General features: G+C 36.6%; 1 protein-coding gene across 2 annotated transcripts; it reads right to left on the bottom strand.

The window, feature by feature from the left end:
- Window positions 1–1,178: 1,178 nt before the first annotated feature.
- Window positions 1,179–11,262, bottom strand: lyl1 (LYL1 basic helix-loop-helix family member). 2 transcript variants are annotated; one of them, XM_026933268.3, is made up of 4 exons: window positions 10,547–11,262; window positions 7,113–8,029; window positions 3,696–3,790; window positions 1,179–2,167 (listed from the first exon to the last, which is right to left on the bottom strand). In XM_026933268.3, exons 2-4 carry the CDS (start codon window positions 7,676–7,678, stop codon window positions 1,575–1,577), a joined length of 1,254 nt encoding a protein of 417 aa, XP_026789069.1. In that variant the 5' UTR covers window positions 7,679–8,029; window positions 10,547–11,262; the 3' UTR covers window positions 1,179–1,574. The 2 variants fall into 2 exon arrangements, with proteins under 2 accessions (XP_026789069.1, XP_026789068.1); XM_026933267.3 differs by having other exon boundaries at window positions 7,113–7,965.
- Window positions 11,263–16,641: the final 5,379 nt, after the last annotated feature.

Here is a 16,641-nt window from a genome sequence, read left to right as displayed (position 1 = left end):
TTAAAATTACTCATCATTTTTATTCCATGGAACTCTCATCTTATATCATCAGCTATTAGCATTATTTTATGGTAGATATTAGCTAGTTTAGCCCTTCAGAACAAAGTCCAATTAAGCAAGAAGCTAACTTCAAATATAGAGCATGTTACTTTGGTCCTCACACTCCTGAAATGTGATGCAAAAATTTCAAAACTGTCATAAATATGTTGCAAGATTTACTAAGGGAAATAGAAAGGATTCATTATTCACAGGAAATAGTACTTCTGCATTGTTATGATCTGACTAAAGCCTAAAAGCAATCCTTTTAACAAGACAGTTGTTAAAAAAACTATTTCAACACCTTTTCTAACCGAATAATTCCTTTTTGCTGTTGGTGCATTGTAATTCCTTCTTTACAAATTTGAACTTGTAAGCAAATACCATGAAATACCAGAAAAAGAACCAATCATCATACCAGGAATTTCCCACATGTCTTGTGTTCCTGGAGTTTCTTGCCTCTCTTTTTAAGAATAATGGATTTCCAATTGGTGCTATAAAGATTCCTCACTCCAGATGCTAATTTTTTTAGTGAATGATAGCTTGTGGGTGCTAACTAGTCTTCTTAGGTATTTCTGAGATACTGAATGCTGGGAAATTCCCTTGCATTTAAACATAGTGTATGAATCACACTTATGACATGATAAACTCACTTGTAACTTATGCCAGGAGAGTGGAATTTTTAAGGGTGGTTTCACACTTGGGGTTTTATTTTTACAGAAAAAGTGTTGGGGGTAGCCATAACAATGCCAGTCCTAGGTAGTATCAGTATCAGTTAACTACCTAGCCTAGCTTTCTATGTTTATTAGCTTTATTATTATCAGCACTAAATATTGGTTTTAAATCTGGTGATGAGGAGGTTGGGTTAGGGTTAGGTAGGCATTTTGGAAATGGCTCAATTTCAACCAAGACTTTGACTTCTGGTCAAAAGTGACTGAAGGTTTTGGTGCCTCGGAAGTGGTAAATGCACTAAATCTTCACCCCTTTGCTATCTAAGCTTGATGTAGACCTTCCAAAGATTTTTACAAGCCTGATTAGAAATCTATATAATTTCACCAATTAAAAAAAAAAAAAGTTCTTCAGATTCTTCACATAATTTCTATTTGTTCATGCTGTCTGTGAAACACGATAGTAGAAAGGTCTCGAAATACAGAGCATGTTTATTTTTCCTTAAAGGGAACCCATATAGAGAACTTCAAAGTGCCACAATATTACAACGACAGTGTGTGTGAGTCAAACATGATTACCTCTCAGATGCTAATAATTAATCTGCACACAATAAAACAATTAAAATATTAAAATGTCTCAATTTAAACACTGTTATGGAGGGAAGTAACCAACATCTAAATTCATACATAATAATAATAATAATAGTAATAATAATAATAGAACAATTCCGCAAAAAAAAAAAAAAAAAAAAAAAAAAAAAAAAAAAAACCACACACACATACACATATGGCACTATATATATTTTGACCAGTTGTTCCTCTTTTTGTCAGTTTGTTCTCCAGTGTTTGAAAATGATGTCACAGGTGATGTCACCGGTGGTACCCGCCTGCCATAACAGTCTGTATCTGTTCCTTCATTTTTTCCACCATCCCTTCACTAACACTCGTCTTAAGAATCCCTGAATTCTGTGAGCCTAAAGTCTCCTCACTATCCGTGTCGCCATAGCAACTGGAGCCAGGTGACATGGTCAAAGCGATGACTGAATCAGTGGAGTCTCTGTTACGGTGGGAAGTGACTAACGCCAGGCGAACTGCAGGATGTGGCGGTGTGATCTGAGACGGCAAGGTGCTGTCTGAGGAACATGCTGGGTGCAGGACATGACTGCAGTCTCTGTCGCCATTGCCCATCGTTTCGTTTGCGCCTTTCATCTTGCTCTTGTCCTCCTCAGTGCTGTCCGTTAGGCTGCATGCGGTGCTGTCGTTGGCCTGGTCATTCAACAGCTTCACCAGAAAGTTGATGTACTTCATAGCAAGCCGCAGGATCTCATTCTTGCTCAGCTTCTTGTCTGGTGGGTGTGTGGGGATCAGCTTTCGGAGCTCTGAGAAAGCACCATTCACATTCTGCTGACGCCAGCGTTCACGGCTGTTCGTGAAAACACGCCTGGCCAGCTTCTGAGGAGGACCTGATAGAGAACCACAAACACATGTCACATAACAGCAGTGAACAGCTATGGTATACATGGTATACATAATCCACAGAAACATGACATACAGTGTAGTTGTGTGATGATCAAACCATAATCAAAACATGATCAAAACCATGACACACATGCAGCCAGGAACTGCCAGTCTAAACGAGCTATCGTTCAAAGATAAAAAAGACATGAATAGACAGAAGGTTTCATTTTTTGACATCAATAATAGTTTGCCCCACATCATTCTTATTGTGCCATCAATTTGAGCTTGTGATTTCATGCATTGCTCAACTCTAATAGTTCCAATAACTCTAATATTAGATATTAGATTTTAGCCTTCCATTTAATATCTTAACCTGCTGTCAGTGCATACAGACTACGTACTTCAGCCAACAGTGGTAAGCAGAGTGATTGTGAAACTGTACAAGTGGAGGGAAGTACCATTCCACTGATTTTCCACTGAAACAGTGTTGGTGCTGAAGCCAGTGCTGATTCAGTGAAACAGTAAACCTTTTTAAGAACTGAGCTATGTTTCTACGAGTTTAAGCTCTGAACCCTTACGTAATTACATGTGTCAGTAATGGACAGAGCAAAAACAAAAATGTGATGGATGATTGATTGTACAAGCTGACTTTCAGACTTTGAGACTCATCAAAGTTAACACTTCCTTCTTCAGACCACTGATTCAAAAGTGTTTATCAACTATCTTTCAAACTCACATATTGTCATTTTAATAGCGGTTATAAAAAAAACACTTAAGTTGCTCAAGTGTCAATTTCATGGTGACAAAATAACACCACTTCTAAGTGTGTGATGTGCCACAGAACTGAAAGATGCCGGTTCCAAATGAGGCAGCATTCTGGTGGTGGAACCGAATCAAATTTTATACCTAAGAATCAGCTTGGACCAAGACTAAAACCACCACCCTGACACTGTGCATTAAATATTCATTTAATATCATGGCAAAATTTTGTATGAATTCTAATGAGCGTAAGGTATTTCTTTGGACTTTCATTCTTTCCATTGGATATCTTATTTCTATTTTCACCAAGTCCAACTGTCACTTTAATCTCATCCATTAACGACAACATGAACATTAAAGTTGATTAGAGCCGGGGTTCTCAAACTTTTTTACAATCAAGGAAAAAAACATTTACGGACCCTGTCATTACAGATGTATTTTACAATCTGGTTCAAAAATTACACACATTATTTAAAGATGTACAATACTTTTTGACTATTTATTGGAGCCAGAGAGTTAAAAATGGGTTCTGTGGAAGGTTAATTAAAAACATATCTGAACTTTCCACCCATAGAACTGATTCAGATTCTCCTTAGAGAGCAGTTGTAAATGGAACTGTAATGTAAGTAATGCAGTTATTTATAACCATAATAGTGGTGTTTCTCAACACTGTAACAAAATTTGAAAAAAATCATAGTTGACCCCTTGGTTATGCTTCACGGACCCCTGGTGTTCCCCAGACCCTAGAGAGGCCAGTGCAATGTTTTAACTTACAGTCAGTGAGATCCAACTCAAAGTGGGATGATGGTCTTCTCTTAACACGGTTGTTGCTGAAGAAACCATAACTACTGGAGGGACTAAGAAAAGAGCTGCAAGACAGAAAGACAAGACAGATTAAATTAACAAAACAAAAAAGGCACATTTTATTTGAAACCCAACCATATTTTAAAGATTGTCATTAATGTGGACATTTGTAATCTTCTAATCTGCTCCCAAGAAACAAAAAACAGGCTGATTACATAGGTTCAACCACCATTTCATGGAGGGGAAAGAAATCCATAAAAAGCAATTATCTGGGGTTGGATGAGTTCCTGTGTGAGTTCCTGTGTTTTGATTGAGATGATGTGACCAGTCAGGACCTGACTTCATTACACCTGTACAGTGAATGATTGAGAGTCGATGTAGATCTTTACCCGTTCCAGACAAAGGACCATGCACCAGTTTGCGAAATTCAGGCTGCTTGTTAAATTTAAACCTTTTCTACATATCTGTTTTCCTTGAAGTGTTTTGAGGAACTTGGCCTTATTATGACTAGTAACTGAGACTATAGAGATCATATATTCATAAGTTTGCCCAAACATGCAAATGTCCAAGAGTTAAAAATCTTCAGATGCTTCAGACGCACTTTATGTAGCACTTGTTCGTGTGTATATATATATATATATATATATATATACACATATAACTTTTTGAAGTATGCTTAATTTTTACTACATCTACATATAGTTGTCATTTCTGAAGGCTGGGAAACCTATCAGATGTCACTGACAGAAGAAAAATTGGGGTTTTCTGCCTATTATTTTTTTTATATCATGTTGTGTAAGGAGAAAATATTGCTAGCTAAGTGTGATTTCTTCACATAGTAAATGTCATGCTTTGATCAAGTTGTTGCATAGCTTTTGTGATGCTTATCTGCTCACCACGGTTGTAAAGGGTGCTTATTTGAGTCATCATTAGCCTTCCTGTCAGCTCCTCTCATCTCTCTCATCAACAAGGTGTTTCTGCTCAATGGACGTTTTTTGTTTTGTGCACCATTCTGTGGAAACTCTAGAGCCTGTTGTGTGTAAAATCCCAGGAGATCAGCAGTTTCTGAAATACTCAAACCAGCCCGTCTGGCACCAAGAAGTCACTGAAATCATATTTTTTCCCATTCTGATGTTTACTGAAGCTCTTTAACTGTATTTGCATGATTTTATACATTGCGCTAATGCCACATGAATGTGCAGGTCTACAGGTATTCCTTATAAAGTGGATGGTGAGTGTAAGTGTGGTACTTTTTTTTTGTTTTGTGTGTGTGTGTGTGTGTGTATATATATATATATACACACACACATATACATGTATGTATATATGGTTGGACTCGATGGTCTTTCAATCAGCTTGCACACTGCTCTTGCACAATATAGAAATTGTATAATAAAATTTCAGTATTTACCTAACAGCAGTACAAAGAAGTTGATAGCATGGCACTGCAAGGGAACAAAAGAAGACAGACAAATGCTTGTGCAATAAGTCATGGGTTGCTGTTGTAGTAATCGTTCGCTGTTTTTTTTCCCCTAATTTCCCGAAAACACTTTTAGCACGAAGATAAGGGAACATCATTCTGAATGCTGAAAAGCCAATTTGGCACCTCTATAAACAGCTAATGCTGGATCAACACCAGTCTAATCTGTTCCCGCCATGTTTATCGGGTGATGTCAATAAATGAGGCTTCGTCAATAACATTTGAAGTCAATTTGAACTGAACTTGATTGTAACAGGCAAGCAGACTGCCTTGGTTTTGTCACACAGCATCAGTACAAGAGTAAATTTTGGTGAGCGGCAGTCCTCTATTTAATTTCATAGGTGCTAAATGGTTAAAGAAATGCTTCCAGATACCCTAAATGCACTATAACAGATGAAAAGTAGGCGTAGGTTAGGACTAAGCAAATTAAATAATGCTAGTTCATAGTCGATGTTCATTTTAGTCCTTAGCATTGATTCAGTCCACAATAGCAATATTCTTCTTTTAGGGTCTTCATGGGTATTTGATCATGTGACACTGCATTGCTTAAATGGTTATATGCTTACATCCTCTACTATTGGCATGACAATCTGATATAATAATGCTATACATACATGAAACACCTGGGAAAAAGCTACAAGCTAATATCATGCCCTCAGCTGTTTTAGCTAAAGACTTACTAGCAATAAACATTTTCTCACCTGCTCATAAGACGAATTTTAAAGCCTTTGTGTATCCATGATTGTGTCTAATATGTGCACTCATAATTTTTAGTATACACATGTTAGTCTCAACATAAGCCTATTTTTGTAATATGTGATTGATAACGTATGACTGCTAATAACTCATACATACAGTTGTTTATTGCACATTTCTTCCTATTATTTACAGTATTCTATTATTTCTATGAAATACAGATTCTCTATTTTTATAACAATGTACTATGCAAACCTAATTTCATTGTAATCACATGATAAAATGCACAAAATGCACTATTCTATTCTATTCTATTCTACAATTTGGCTATTTACTATGTACCTGTACAAAATGCCTCCAGATTTATTAGGCTGTTTATGCCTGTTTCTTAGCATAATTATTCTGTGTGTGAAAAATCTTGTGTGAAATCTTATGTGCAAACACTCATGTTCAAGCGCTCCTCCTTCTCTTACAAATAAGTGGAAGGATCTTGTAAAAAGTGGAAAGTGGAAAGTCGGTGCAAAAAAAAAAAAGAATGGAGAAATGGAAAGTGTGACTGATTACAGTTTACGGAATTTTGCGTTGGCCAGTTTTGCTCGTGATTTTGCTTGCCTCCCAAAACCAAGTGAAAACTGAATGTTAATTAATCCACAGAAGTTGTGCTTTGTGCTGTGACCCATGATGTATGTACATTTGGCCCATAGTGTTTAATTGGAATATTATAATGACTTCTTTGATGACAGATTATAACATAAGTGTAAGCTAAGTGCAAGAAAAGTAAATACTGAGGTTATAACACACATTACAGCCTTTATATTAAAATAAAGATTCAAGAACTAAGATAACTGATATGCTGTAACTCTCTTTACTGTTTTTCTTCTGCATTCAGGAGTCATGCAATTCCAAAACACTCACCAAACATAGAAAAAGGCATGCACAATCACTGTTCTGTGACACATAATTATTAATGGTGTACTACACACCTCTAATTACTTTTAACAAACCATAGATTATAACATCAGGAACCATAGATTTTAGATTGAGCATCGTGTGATTATTAGGTCTGCACAGTACAAACCATGACAGCTTTATGCTTCCTTTACTAAAGAAGCCAAATATCAGTCTTGGCTGACTGACTACATTTGGGTCATGTGATATTATGACATATAAAATAAGACATAATCTGAAAGTATAGCACTATGAGCTCTTACCTGTTGAGTAAAGGGTGTCCAGGCAGGTATTGGTGAGGCAGTAGAGCTCTAGGTGGAGGCACACTGGCTGTCGGACCTCCAGAGAGGGCAGCTAGCTGTGCCAGTCGGAGTTCCCCAGGTCCGTGTGGCACTGTAGGTATGGGGTGGAGGGCGGTGAGCTGAGCAGCAGGTATCGGGATCGGGGGCAGAGGGGGTTTACTGTGAGCCAGACTGATCACGGGGATGTTAGGGGGCAGTGGAGCAGGGGATGAAGAAGGAGGAGAGGAGAGGACGATGGTGGAAGTGGAATTGGACATGGATGTGGAAGTGGAAACGGAAGGGAGGCTTGTGTTTGGGGGTGAGGTAGCAGGTTTAGCTGCTGTCACTTTCTCCTCTACATTGACCGCCTCAGTAAGTTGCAATGTAGCAGGACTGCTGGGGTTTGTACTCGCGCCACTCTCTGTGCCATTAGCCTCGTTAGCTGTAGGGCTGCTGGTGCACGGAGAGTGAGTGTGTGGAGGAGTTAAGGGGTCAGTTATTGACAGAGCAGGGGAGGGGGATACAGTGGGCTCCAACTTCTCCATCATGGTCTTCTTCTCTCTGTCTCTCTCTAGCTACAGAGCTCTAATTCTCGGCTTCAGGTGTGTTCATTGCCATCACACACTCTAAAGTGTTAAACGTCTTTTTGTCTTGGCTTGTGTGGATCAGTGCATGTTGATGACATCTTTCAGAAGCTTTGCTTATTCTTCCCTGTGAATACTCAATCAGATGCCTCAGTCAGGGAATCTGCGATGTTTAGTCTGCTGATCCCTTGTTGTCAGTCTCACCAGGGTGCATTTAGTTTTATTTTCAGTTCAAACGCCACTCAGAGGGTCTAAACAAATGCAAAAGAAGTTGCAGAAATGTGAGACCGTAGTTCTTAAATTGGCGTCCATGGCCTGCAGGAGTGAAGACATGCGTCTGTGGTTTTATTATTGTAGATCATTATCTACTACTATAGTTATTTTTATATTTATATTACAGTTGAATAGGGTAATTTTTTAAAAAACACTATCACAATCAATCTTAGCCACTGGATTGCTGATATTCTCATAAATATTTTTATGCAAATACAGCTTTGTTTAATTTAATATACATACATTTGCATACTTTTATTAAACTGAAAATCTATCACAAGTCCAGCAATTATCAACATTTTGATCAACTCCTCTATAATAAGCTATAAATATGTATATAGGAATACAAAATATCACAAATTCAGACCATGAAATAAATAAATTGTTAAAATTCAGACAATTCCTTGGTCGAAAGTAGACAAAACCAGTGAAATAAACTTATTATTGTTCAATTTTGGGATTTTTATTACTACAGTTGAAGTAGATGCAATTTATCCAAAATTGTCATTTCTAACTATTAGTGTCTTGACTGCTTGAGTATACATATGAATCTGCATATATGTAAACATGAATCTGTGTAAATTGCAATTGTAATAAAACAGCAGAAGTGCCGTTAATTTGATACAAATATTTCATATCTATATTTCACAGTGTAATTTTTGGGTTAGGGTTCTATATGGGGAAAGATCAGGATCTAAAGCCATCAATAAATAAATAAACATCACAGTACACATTTGTCTAATTTTTAATTAATTTGTTATCTATTATATTCACTATATATATTTTTACACTGAAATGGTAATAATCCTTTCATAAATAATCCTTTATGAATACTTATCCAGTTTATTTGTTATATCACCCTATAACAGTATTATTAGTATAGTATATTAGTATTTGGGTCTTACATGCATGCTTAATCAATCCTCCGAATTCTTGTCGTGTAACAAGAGCAAAATTTTGTACTAGTGGAGATTTTTGCATGTATGATCCCGATTTTGTCAAATCATTTGCAAACTTATTTTAATATTTTGACAAATCAAGAGACAAGGCAAGCTACATATGCTGATATATGCTGGTATTATATTATATATATGGACATATGCTGATTAGTAAGATCGATTTAGTACTAATCTACATTCCATGATGAATGTGAAAATAAGGCATCACATTTAAATCAAGGAAAAGTGAGTTATTCACTTTTTTCACCAGTGAAAAATAAAACAATGTGCTACTGATGACATCTGTTTTGGAGAGAATAAATATGCGAGGACTGGTGACAGATAAATTCGCCCGGCCTTGAATGATTCATGATTTGCTTTTGCAATCTAGATCCTTCCCCTTTTTCCTCCCTCGTCGTCTTTCTCAGATGCCTACTTCCATTCACTGAGTGCGTTTCCCCTTTCTGTTTAAACTTATAAATATATTCCTTATTATTATGTGGTTTTTAGTTATGCATAAAACTGTAAATGTGTGTGTAAGGAAGGTCACCATGATTTAAGATGTCATATTCGAACTTACACTATAAACATTCAAATCATTTACATTAGGCAATGGATCTGTATGCCGGTGCATTTATTTACCATCATAACATTAAATTCACTGCTAATTATTATAGAATTATTTGCTGTTACATAGAATTAAGTCTCTAAATTAATCATTACAGGTATTTAATCAATTATAGAGTCTCTGCTGATGTTAATGCTAAGATTATCCTAGGTTATATCTGTTCATGTAATTCTTTAAATTTGGGATGATATTTTCAGTATCAACACTACATTATAATATGCTGATTGTTTTCAGGACTGCAGCTATAAAGTAATAAAAGATTCTCACGATTTAACAATATCATAACTTAATAATCTCCTGACACATACAGAGTTAATAAGTATTTATTACTGAAAGTCTACTAACAGTGAAATTAAATACCCTTCATGCCTGGATTCGTATAGAGATTGAATATTGCATAGATTCAACCTGTATATATGAATTAATGAAGATTTAATGTATAAAAGAGTGTGTAGTTTACTACACCTCAAGTACTTTTTTCTAATTAGTATTACCAATGCCTGTCTATATTATTATTATTATTATTATTATTATTATTATTATTATTATATTGAAGTGCATAAATAAAATATTTAGTACATATTTAGTAAAACTATATTTAACAACATAAAAGGCCCAAAAACTATGAATAAGTCATGATCTTAGTATTAGAAATTTCTATCTTCCGTTTATTCTTAAGTCAGATAGAACCTTATATGACTAAAGTGACAAAGTGTGTTTTAATCTGGATTTAAAAACATCTATAGAGCTTGCATTCCCTTGAACACTATGTAGTCCCTAATAAACTGGCAACTCAGCATGTACTTGTCCATTTACGTGATAAATGTGGTCACTGCACCATCCACTTAAGGTTTTAGGTTGTCACATGTAAAAATATGAATTTATTTAATAAAAAATGAAATAGTTCAGTTCTATAGCTGTCTAACAACAGACCAATGTCGATAAAGTCAACTTCCTTAATAGCCTCATTGACAGCTTCCTTAAGGTACTTACCATGTTTGTGGATAGAATGTTGATCACACCTTCACACACACTCACGTTGGACTCTCCACTATTGGTGTGTCCCCTCATGTCCTCAAGCGCCTGTTTTCTGGGCGATAAACGCAATGTCCTATTCCATCACGCCTTCCATTCCCTCCTCACTAACTTTCTCTCTCTCTCTCTCTCTCTCTCTCTCTCTCTCGCAGTCTCGCTCTCTTTCTCTCTCTCTCTCTCTGTCTCTCGCAGTCTCGCTCTCTCTCTCTCTCTCTCTCTCTCTTGCTGTCTCACTCTCTCTCTCTCTCTCTCTCTCTCTCAGTTTTCGTATGTTCACCTTCCTGTCCTTAAAACAAAAATGGAATGAGTGCTAATATACTAAAATGAACGACTGGTGTCACATCAGTGGCTAGGTACAAATCAAAAAGAAACATGAAATTGGTTAAGGTTCTATGTATTCTGGTGTGTCACTGAGAACCTATTGTGTAAATGCAGGTGATGGATTTAGCTTCCAGTCACTGTTCTCTCGCTCTGTCCGTTCCTCACTCTTTCCTTTCTCTTTCTTTCCCTTACCTTCTAATCCCACAGCAGACATGGTGCTCCAGTTGGTTTCCATTGGATGAGAATGTATTGGACTTTACAGAAAAAGGGAGAGAGAGACAGTGAGAGTGATGGGAGAGAGAGAGCGAGACAGACAGAGAGAGAGAGACACAGACAGAGAGAGAGAGAGAGAAGGGAGGGAGAGAGGGAACAGTTTTCCGCTCTCTGCTGGACAGGAGGATGTACTCACACAATATGGTGAGTGCTGATAAGGGACTCAAAAACCTCCTGCGGACCTTAGATAAGGAAACATGCCCCCCCGTTATACCCTCCAACACATACACACACACACACATACACACACATCTCTCCCTGGTCAGTCCTGGACTCCAGAGGTTCTTGGATCACAGCTAGAAGGAAGCTGGCTTTACATCACAATTGAATAAGACCAAAGATGGCCGCACACACCGAACACACACACACACACACCAAACACACACACACACACACGTTTGTCTTAGTATTCTTGTGAGGACCTTCCACTGACATAATTATTAAGGCAGCTATTTAATGCTATGCTACAGCTAAACATAACCCTAACCTTAACCTCAGTAACCAAAAGAAACATTTTGGCTTTTTAATTTTTTTTTTTTAAATTTTTTTATTAATTTATTTTTTTTTTAAATAAAAGCTGCAGTTTTGTCAAAAAAAGGAAAAAAGGGACCAGCCAAATGTCCCCACAAGGGCAACACTGTCAGACATTTCTATCTTTGTGGGAGTATTTGTTCCCCACCAAGATATGAAACATGCCCATGCACCCGCAAGCACACACACACAAATGCACACACACATGAAATATTATAATTATTTTTATACATCTACGTGCATAAATTAAAAAAAATATCAATGACATTTAATTTAATTAATTATTATTAATTGTTAGGGAATCAGCATGTTACTTGTTAACTTCTATTTTAAAACATCTTCAATTATTTAAAAATTATTTTACTAAAATCATTAAATGAACCTAAAATGATCACTTTCCTGGCCTCCAGATAAGCCTCTACAGAAATTCATTTCATCGTGTAGATTTGTTCCACATTAAACCACCTACATTTAAAAGGATTTGCATCAGGATCTCATTGAAACGTGATAGTGGTTCTAGTTTCCTAAAGCCATTCTACCTGGAATCATTTCTATAATGGAAACCGCTTGTTATAGGGTTCTGCACGGATGAGATCCCCAGGGTCAGAGGGCAGAAGAGCTTTCTCTCGCTTTATTAAAACTAAATTACATTTCAAATGTCATTTATTTTCATTCCTTAACATTTTTTACATTTGATTCAAAATTAAATTGATTTGATATTATTGTCTGTTACTCGAGGACCAGGTTTCACATATTTCTGATCTTCTGCTGGGTCTTAAACACCTGTGGTTCCAGCTGAGTGCACGCTGCAGTGCAGTGGCTTCGCGTCTCTGCGAATTTGCCTACGTGTTAAATTAAGCCTATGAGAGCGTCTCAAAGTGCAATTCCACTGAGAGGTGCATTTCTCCATTTCTAAATATAACCTGCTTGAGGCGTATAATAGACTCTCTAACGCCCAGGTCAGACCAGCAGCCTGCCCGCAGGGTTTCAATAGACCTTTGCATGTGTATAGTCTTCAATTCCCAATGGACCAAGCAGCAACACCTGGAGGAAACTGATTCTAATTATAAGGCCAAATGAAGCTGAGATACACTAAATTATTCTGGCATGTAGAGACAGTCGTGCCATTATGTTGTTGCAGGCCTACTACATCACATTATTAAAGAAAAATAAACCTAGAAGTTAAAGTGCAAAATATCAGTTTTATTATCTGCACATCAGGTAATGTTTGTTATTACAGCCCATTTCACACATCCTTCTTGTAAGGAGTTATGCAATTGGTTGCTCAGATGTTTCTCGGCCAGCTTTTTTACTGCATAATTATTTATGCACAAGAGCACTAACAAAAAGTCTACAGCAAAAGTGTAGGCAAAGTTTTTTTTTTCAGATTAATAAATGACAACCTTATTACAACAAATCTGTAACTACACTTTACCTTAAAATATCATCATTTAAATGCTTTAAAAATGAATTAAAGTATTTATTAATTAATTGATGCAAAATCAAAGCATTTTGCATTAAAGCGTGAATCCATTTAACACCTCATGCTTGAAATATGCTGTTCCATGAGTCATACATTATAGATTCTGAAAAACATTTTAATTCATTCACTCAACCCTGCCACCTAAATACATTCCAAGAAATTTGGAATATTCCAAGTCACATTTTCAACAGGAAGTTGCATCATCTGAATTTCCTTCGATTAATGAGTAGAAGAAAAGTAAGTTCATTCCAAGGTTCCCTCTTAGCTGAACACATGCGTGGTTGCACACTTCTGATGATGCTCCCATGCAGAAAAAATTAAACCTGTGCAGAACTGAGACACAAAAATATGTATTAAAAGTTTGTCAACTGAAGTAACTGACAGATAACTGCAGGGCAATTTGTACCAGCCACAACTACACAAGACTCTCATGACAGCATTGCATTTTTCTTGTTTTTTGAATCACACATCAAAATGGACACAGTCCCACTCCCACACAAATTCAACTATAAAGAACACTAGCTAGCAACCTTAGCTATGTGCATAGCAAGCCATGTGAATTGTTCAATACCTCTGACAATCACCCTTTAAACCCTGTTAGCATAGCAATGTTGCTAAGAGTTGCTTTCCCAGGCTAGCCAGCTAATGCTGACCAGGCAGGGGCAGAGTGTGTGTGGCTCATATGGCAGAAGGGTTTGCCCAAAGAACATTGGTTCACTCATTCTTTTTTTTTTTATTTTCAATGATTATAGATCATAATTAATAACAAAAATTAATAATTTTAAGTATATTTTTAGAATGTTTTTAATGTCCCAATGCCATTAGCATGGATGCTAGTTAACCACATTTTGTGTATTTGTATAGATTAATTTTTAAGAGTAACAAAGGCTAAATGACTCACCTTCACCTTCAGGATGATGTGAGAAGGATGACATTAATGAGAAAGGTTCAGCATAAGATCAGACGTTTAGTAGATAAATATAAGCCTCAATGATGTCAGATGAAACAAAGATTAAAGTGTATTAGAGTGACAGACAGAGAATAGTAAATAGGCCCAAAGTCTATCATCTCATCTATGAAACATGGTGGCATGGGCGTGTATGGCTGGATCTGGATCACTCATCTTTATTGATGAATTCTGAAGTGAAGAGTAGCATCATAATTGCACAGACAGAACCAACTTCCTCAAAACCATGTGACTGGGTTTCAGCTTACAGCAGGAAAATGGCTTGAGGCATGGTACTAAACATCTTTGTAGACTTTTAGGCCCAAAATGTGAAATGTTCTTTACAGGCCATGTCAGTCACCCAACCTGAATAAAAAGGCAAGACACAAAAAACACTCAAAAGCAAGCAGGAAATAAAAATGGCTGGACTACAGGCCTGGCAGAGCATCAACATGGGATGATACTCAACATCTTGTTGGCGAAAGACATCAGGCTGTAACAACAAAATACTAAAGCCAGCTTAGCATAGATTTAGGTTAAATTGTCTCCTAAAATGGAATGGGCATCCACCTGATTTTGGGTCTCTTAACATTTTATAATAGTGATTTATAGCACACCACTGTTGAATTCTCAAATCTGATTGGTCAGAGGGATTTGTATGGTTGGTGCTCACATACTTCATAGAAGGAAACTCTACAGCAGAGGTAGAGCTCTTATTTTAAAGAGCATTATGCATGATTAGCCAAAAAGATTCAAGATTAGGTCTCCAGTGGTTAAGTAGGTGGGTTTAACAACATTTGAATATTTTTTTACTCCTTGAATCTACATCCCATTCCCACCCATGTACACAAACCTCCACCCCAGAACCTAAAGTGGATCATAGAGTTCAACTAGAGTTAGCACTGGCAAGGACTGTCATAACATTGCTCTCAAGCACACTCAGCCTATCAACTGCTTGAAAGTTCTAACACTATAAACTCACAAAATTCAGCTCATGTTGATTTATGAAAAAGGGAAAGAGTACCTTCACTGTCCTGTTTTTCTTTGTAATGAGCTTTTAACCTCTGGTGTTAGCATCATTAGCTGCATTGTAGTTAGCTAGCTTTACGTACATTTCTATGCAGATGGTTCATATGAAGCTTTCCTTGACCTGGCTTTCTAATTAATAAAAAATAATGTATCTACTTGATTCATTATGCAAAGCTGCCACTTAACACTTCAAAGCTTTATACAGAGTGTGTTTATATACATGTCCAGGAGCAATGTCACTAAATCTGCATCCAGCTAAATCCCTTTCACCAGAAATAAATTACAGGAATAATCTTGGAAAAGCATTGCCAGTGTTTATTATGATTTTATTGTATTTCCTGTCATTCAGTTCTTTTGAAGCACAGCATGCTTTTTTATCACAGGAAAATTATTTGGCTGCTCTGGGCTCTTACCGGTTTCAGTCATGTTTTTTTCTTTCAGAACAAATTGAGAAGAGGCGGAGTAAAAGTGTGTAGGGGGCATGTCTATAAAAAGAGGCCCATGTAAGCACAAACAAGCATGACCTACAGTTTTAATGTTTTTTTTCTCAGCAACATAATGCATTCTGAGGCCATTGCTTAAACCATTATTATTTTTTTTTTATCATATTCTACATATTTCCCAGGTTATTTGTAATAGTATGAAAAAAAAAACAACTATTGCACCTTTACGTTTTCGGCCATGGGGAAGTTCTCTCAGGACAGCGGCCTTTATAAGTAAAACTTTTATCAATAAAGTCTTTTATAGTATTTAGCAGTTTGTCAGTAAGATGACAAGTTGCAATTTTTTCAGTCTTCAGAATGACTTCATAGTTACTATAATGGAAATGATAAAAGGATTTCCAGGAACTAACAGGATAAGGTTCCAAGTAGAACATCTTTAGAATGCTGGAACCATTAACCATCTAAAGAACTCTTAGAGGAGCCTGTACCATGTAGGGTTCCACAATAGTACATGTATACATACTATAAATGAATTAAAAATTTAACAGCTCTAAGGTAAAACAATAATCGAGTGGCGTATTTAATAAGGAGTATCTATACAATTCTGCTAAATCAACATTAAGGTTCATATACCCTACCTTTAATACAATTTTCTTTAAAATAGAAAGTCCTTGCAAACACACACACACACACACACACACACACAGACTAAAAAGTCTCCATGGACACGTTTCCTGCGGCCCATGTAAACACTATTGTGAGAGTTTTGTGATAGGGATCAGAGAGGCTAATTGTTTAGAGCAATAAGAGCAGTCTATTTTGTAGGGAAAGTGACAAACACTACAGCATGCCAGCACAGACAAGTGTGTGTGCACGTGCATCATCGCGTGTGTGTTATTAAAGGCAGATCTTAAAAGGCAGCAGCTGATCATTCAAATCATCTTCTCCATGTGTATTTAGTCCAAATATTGTGTTCACAGTGGGAAATTCAATGACATAGTATAGTGTACAGTTTTAGGTATAGTGT

Source organism: Pangasianodon hypophthalmus, chromosome 2 (genome assembly GCF_027358585.1).
Source record: "Pangasianodon hypophthalmus isolate fPanHyp1 chromosome 2, fPanHyp1.pri, whole genome shotgun sequence".
NCBI classification, from domain to species: domain Eukaryota; kingdom Metazoa; phylum Chordata; class Actinopteri; order Siluriformes; family Pangasiidae; genus Pangasianodon; species Pangasianodon hypophthalmus.
This window is presented reverse-complemented; position numbering and strand designations above follow the sequence as displayed.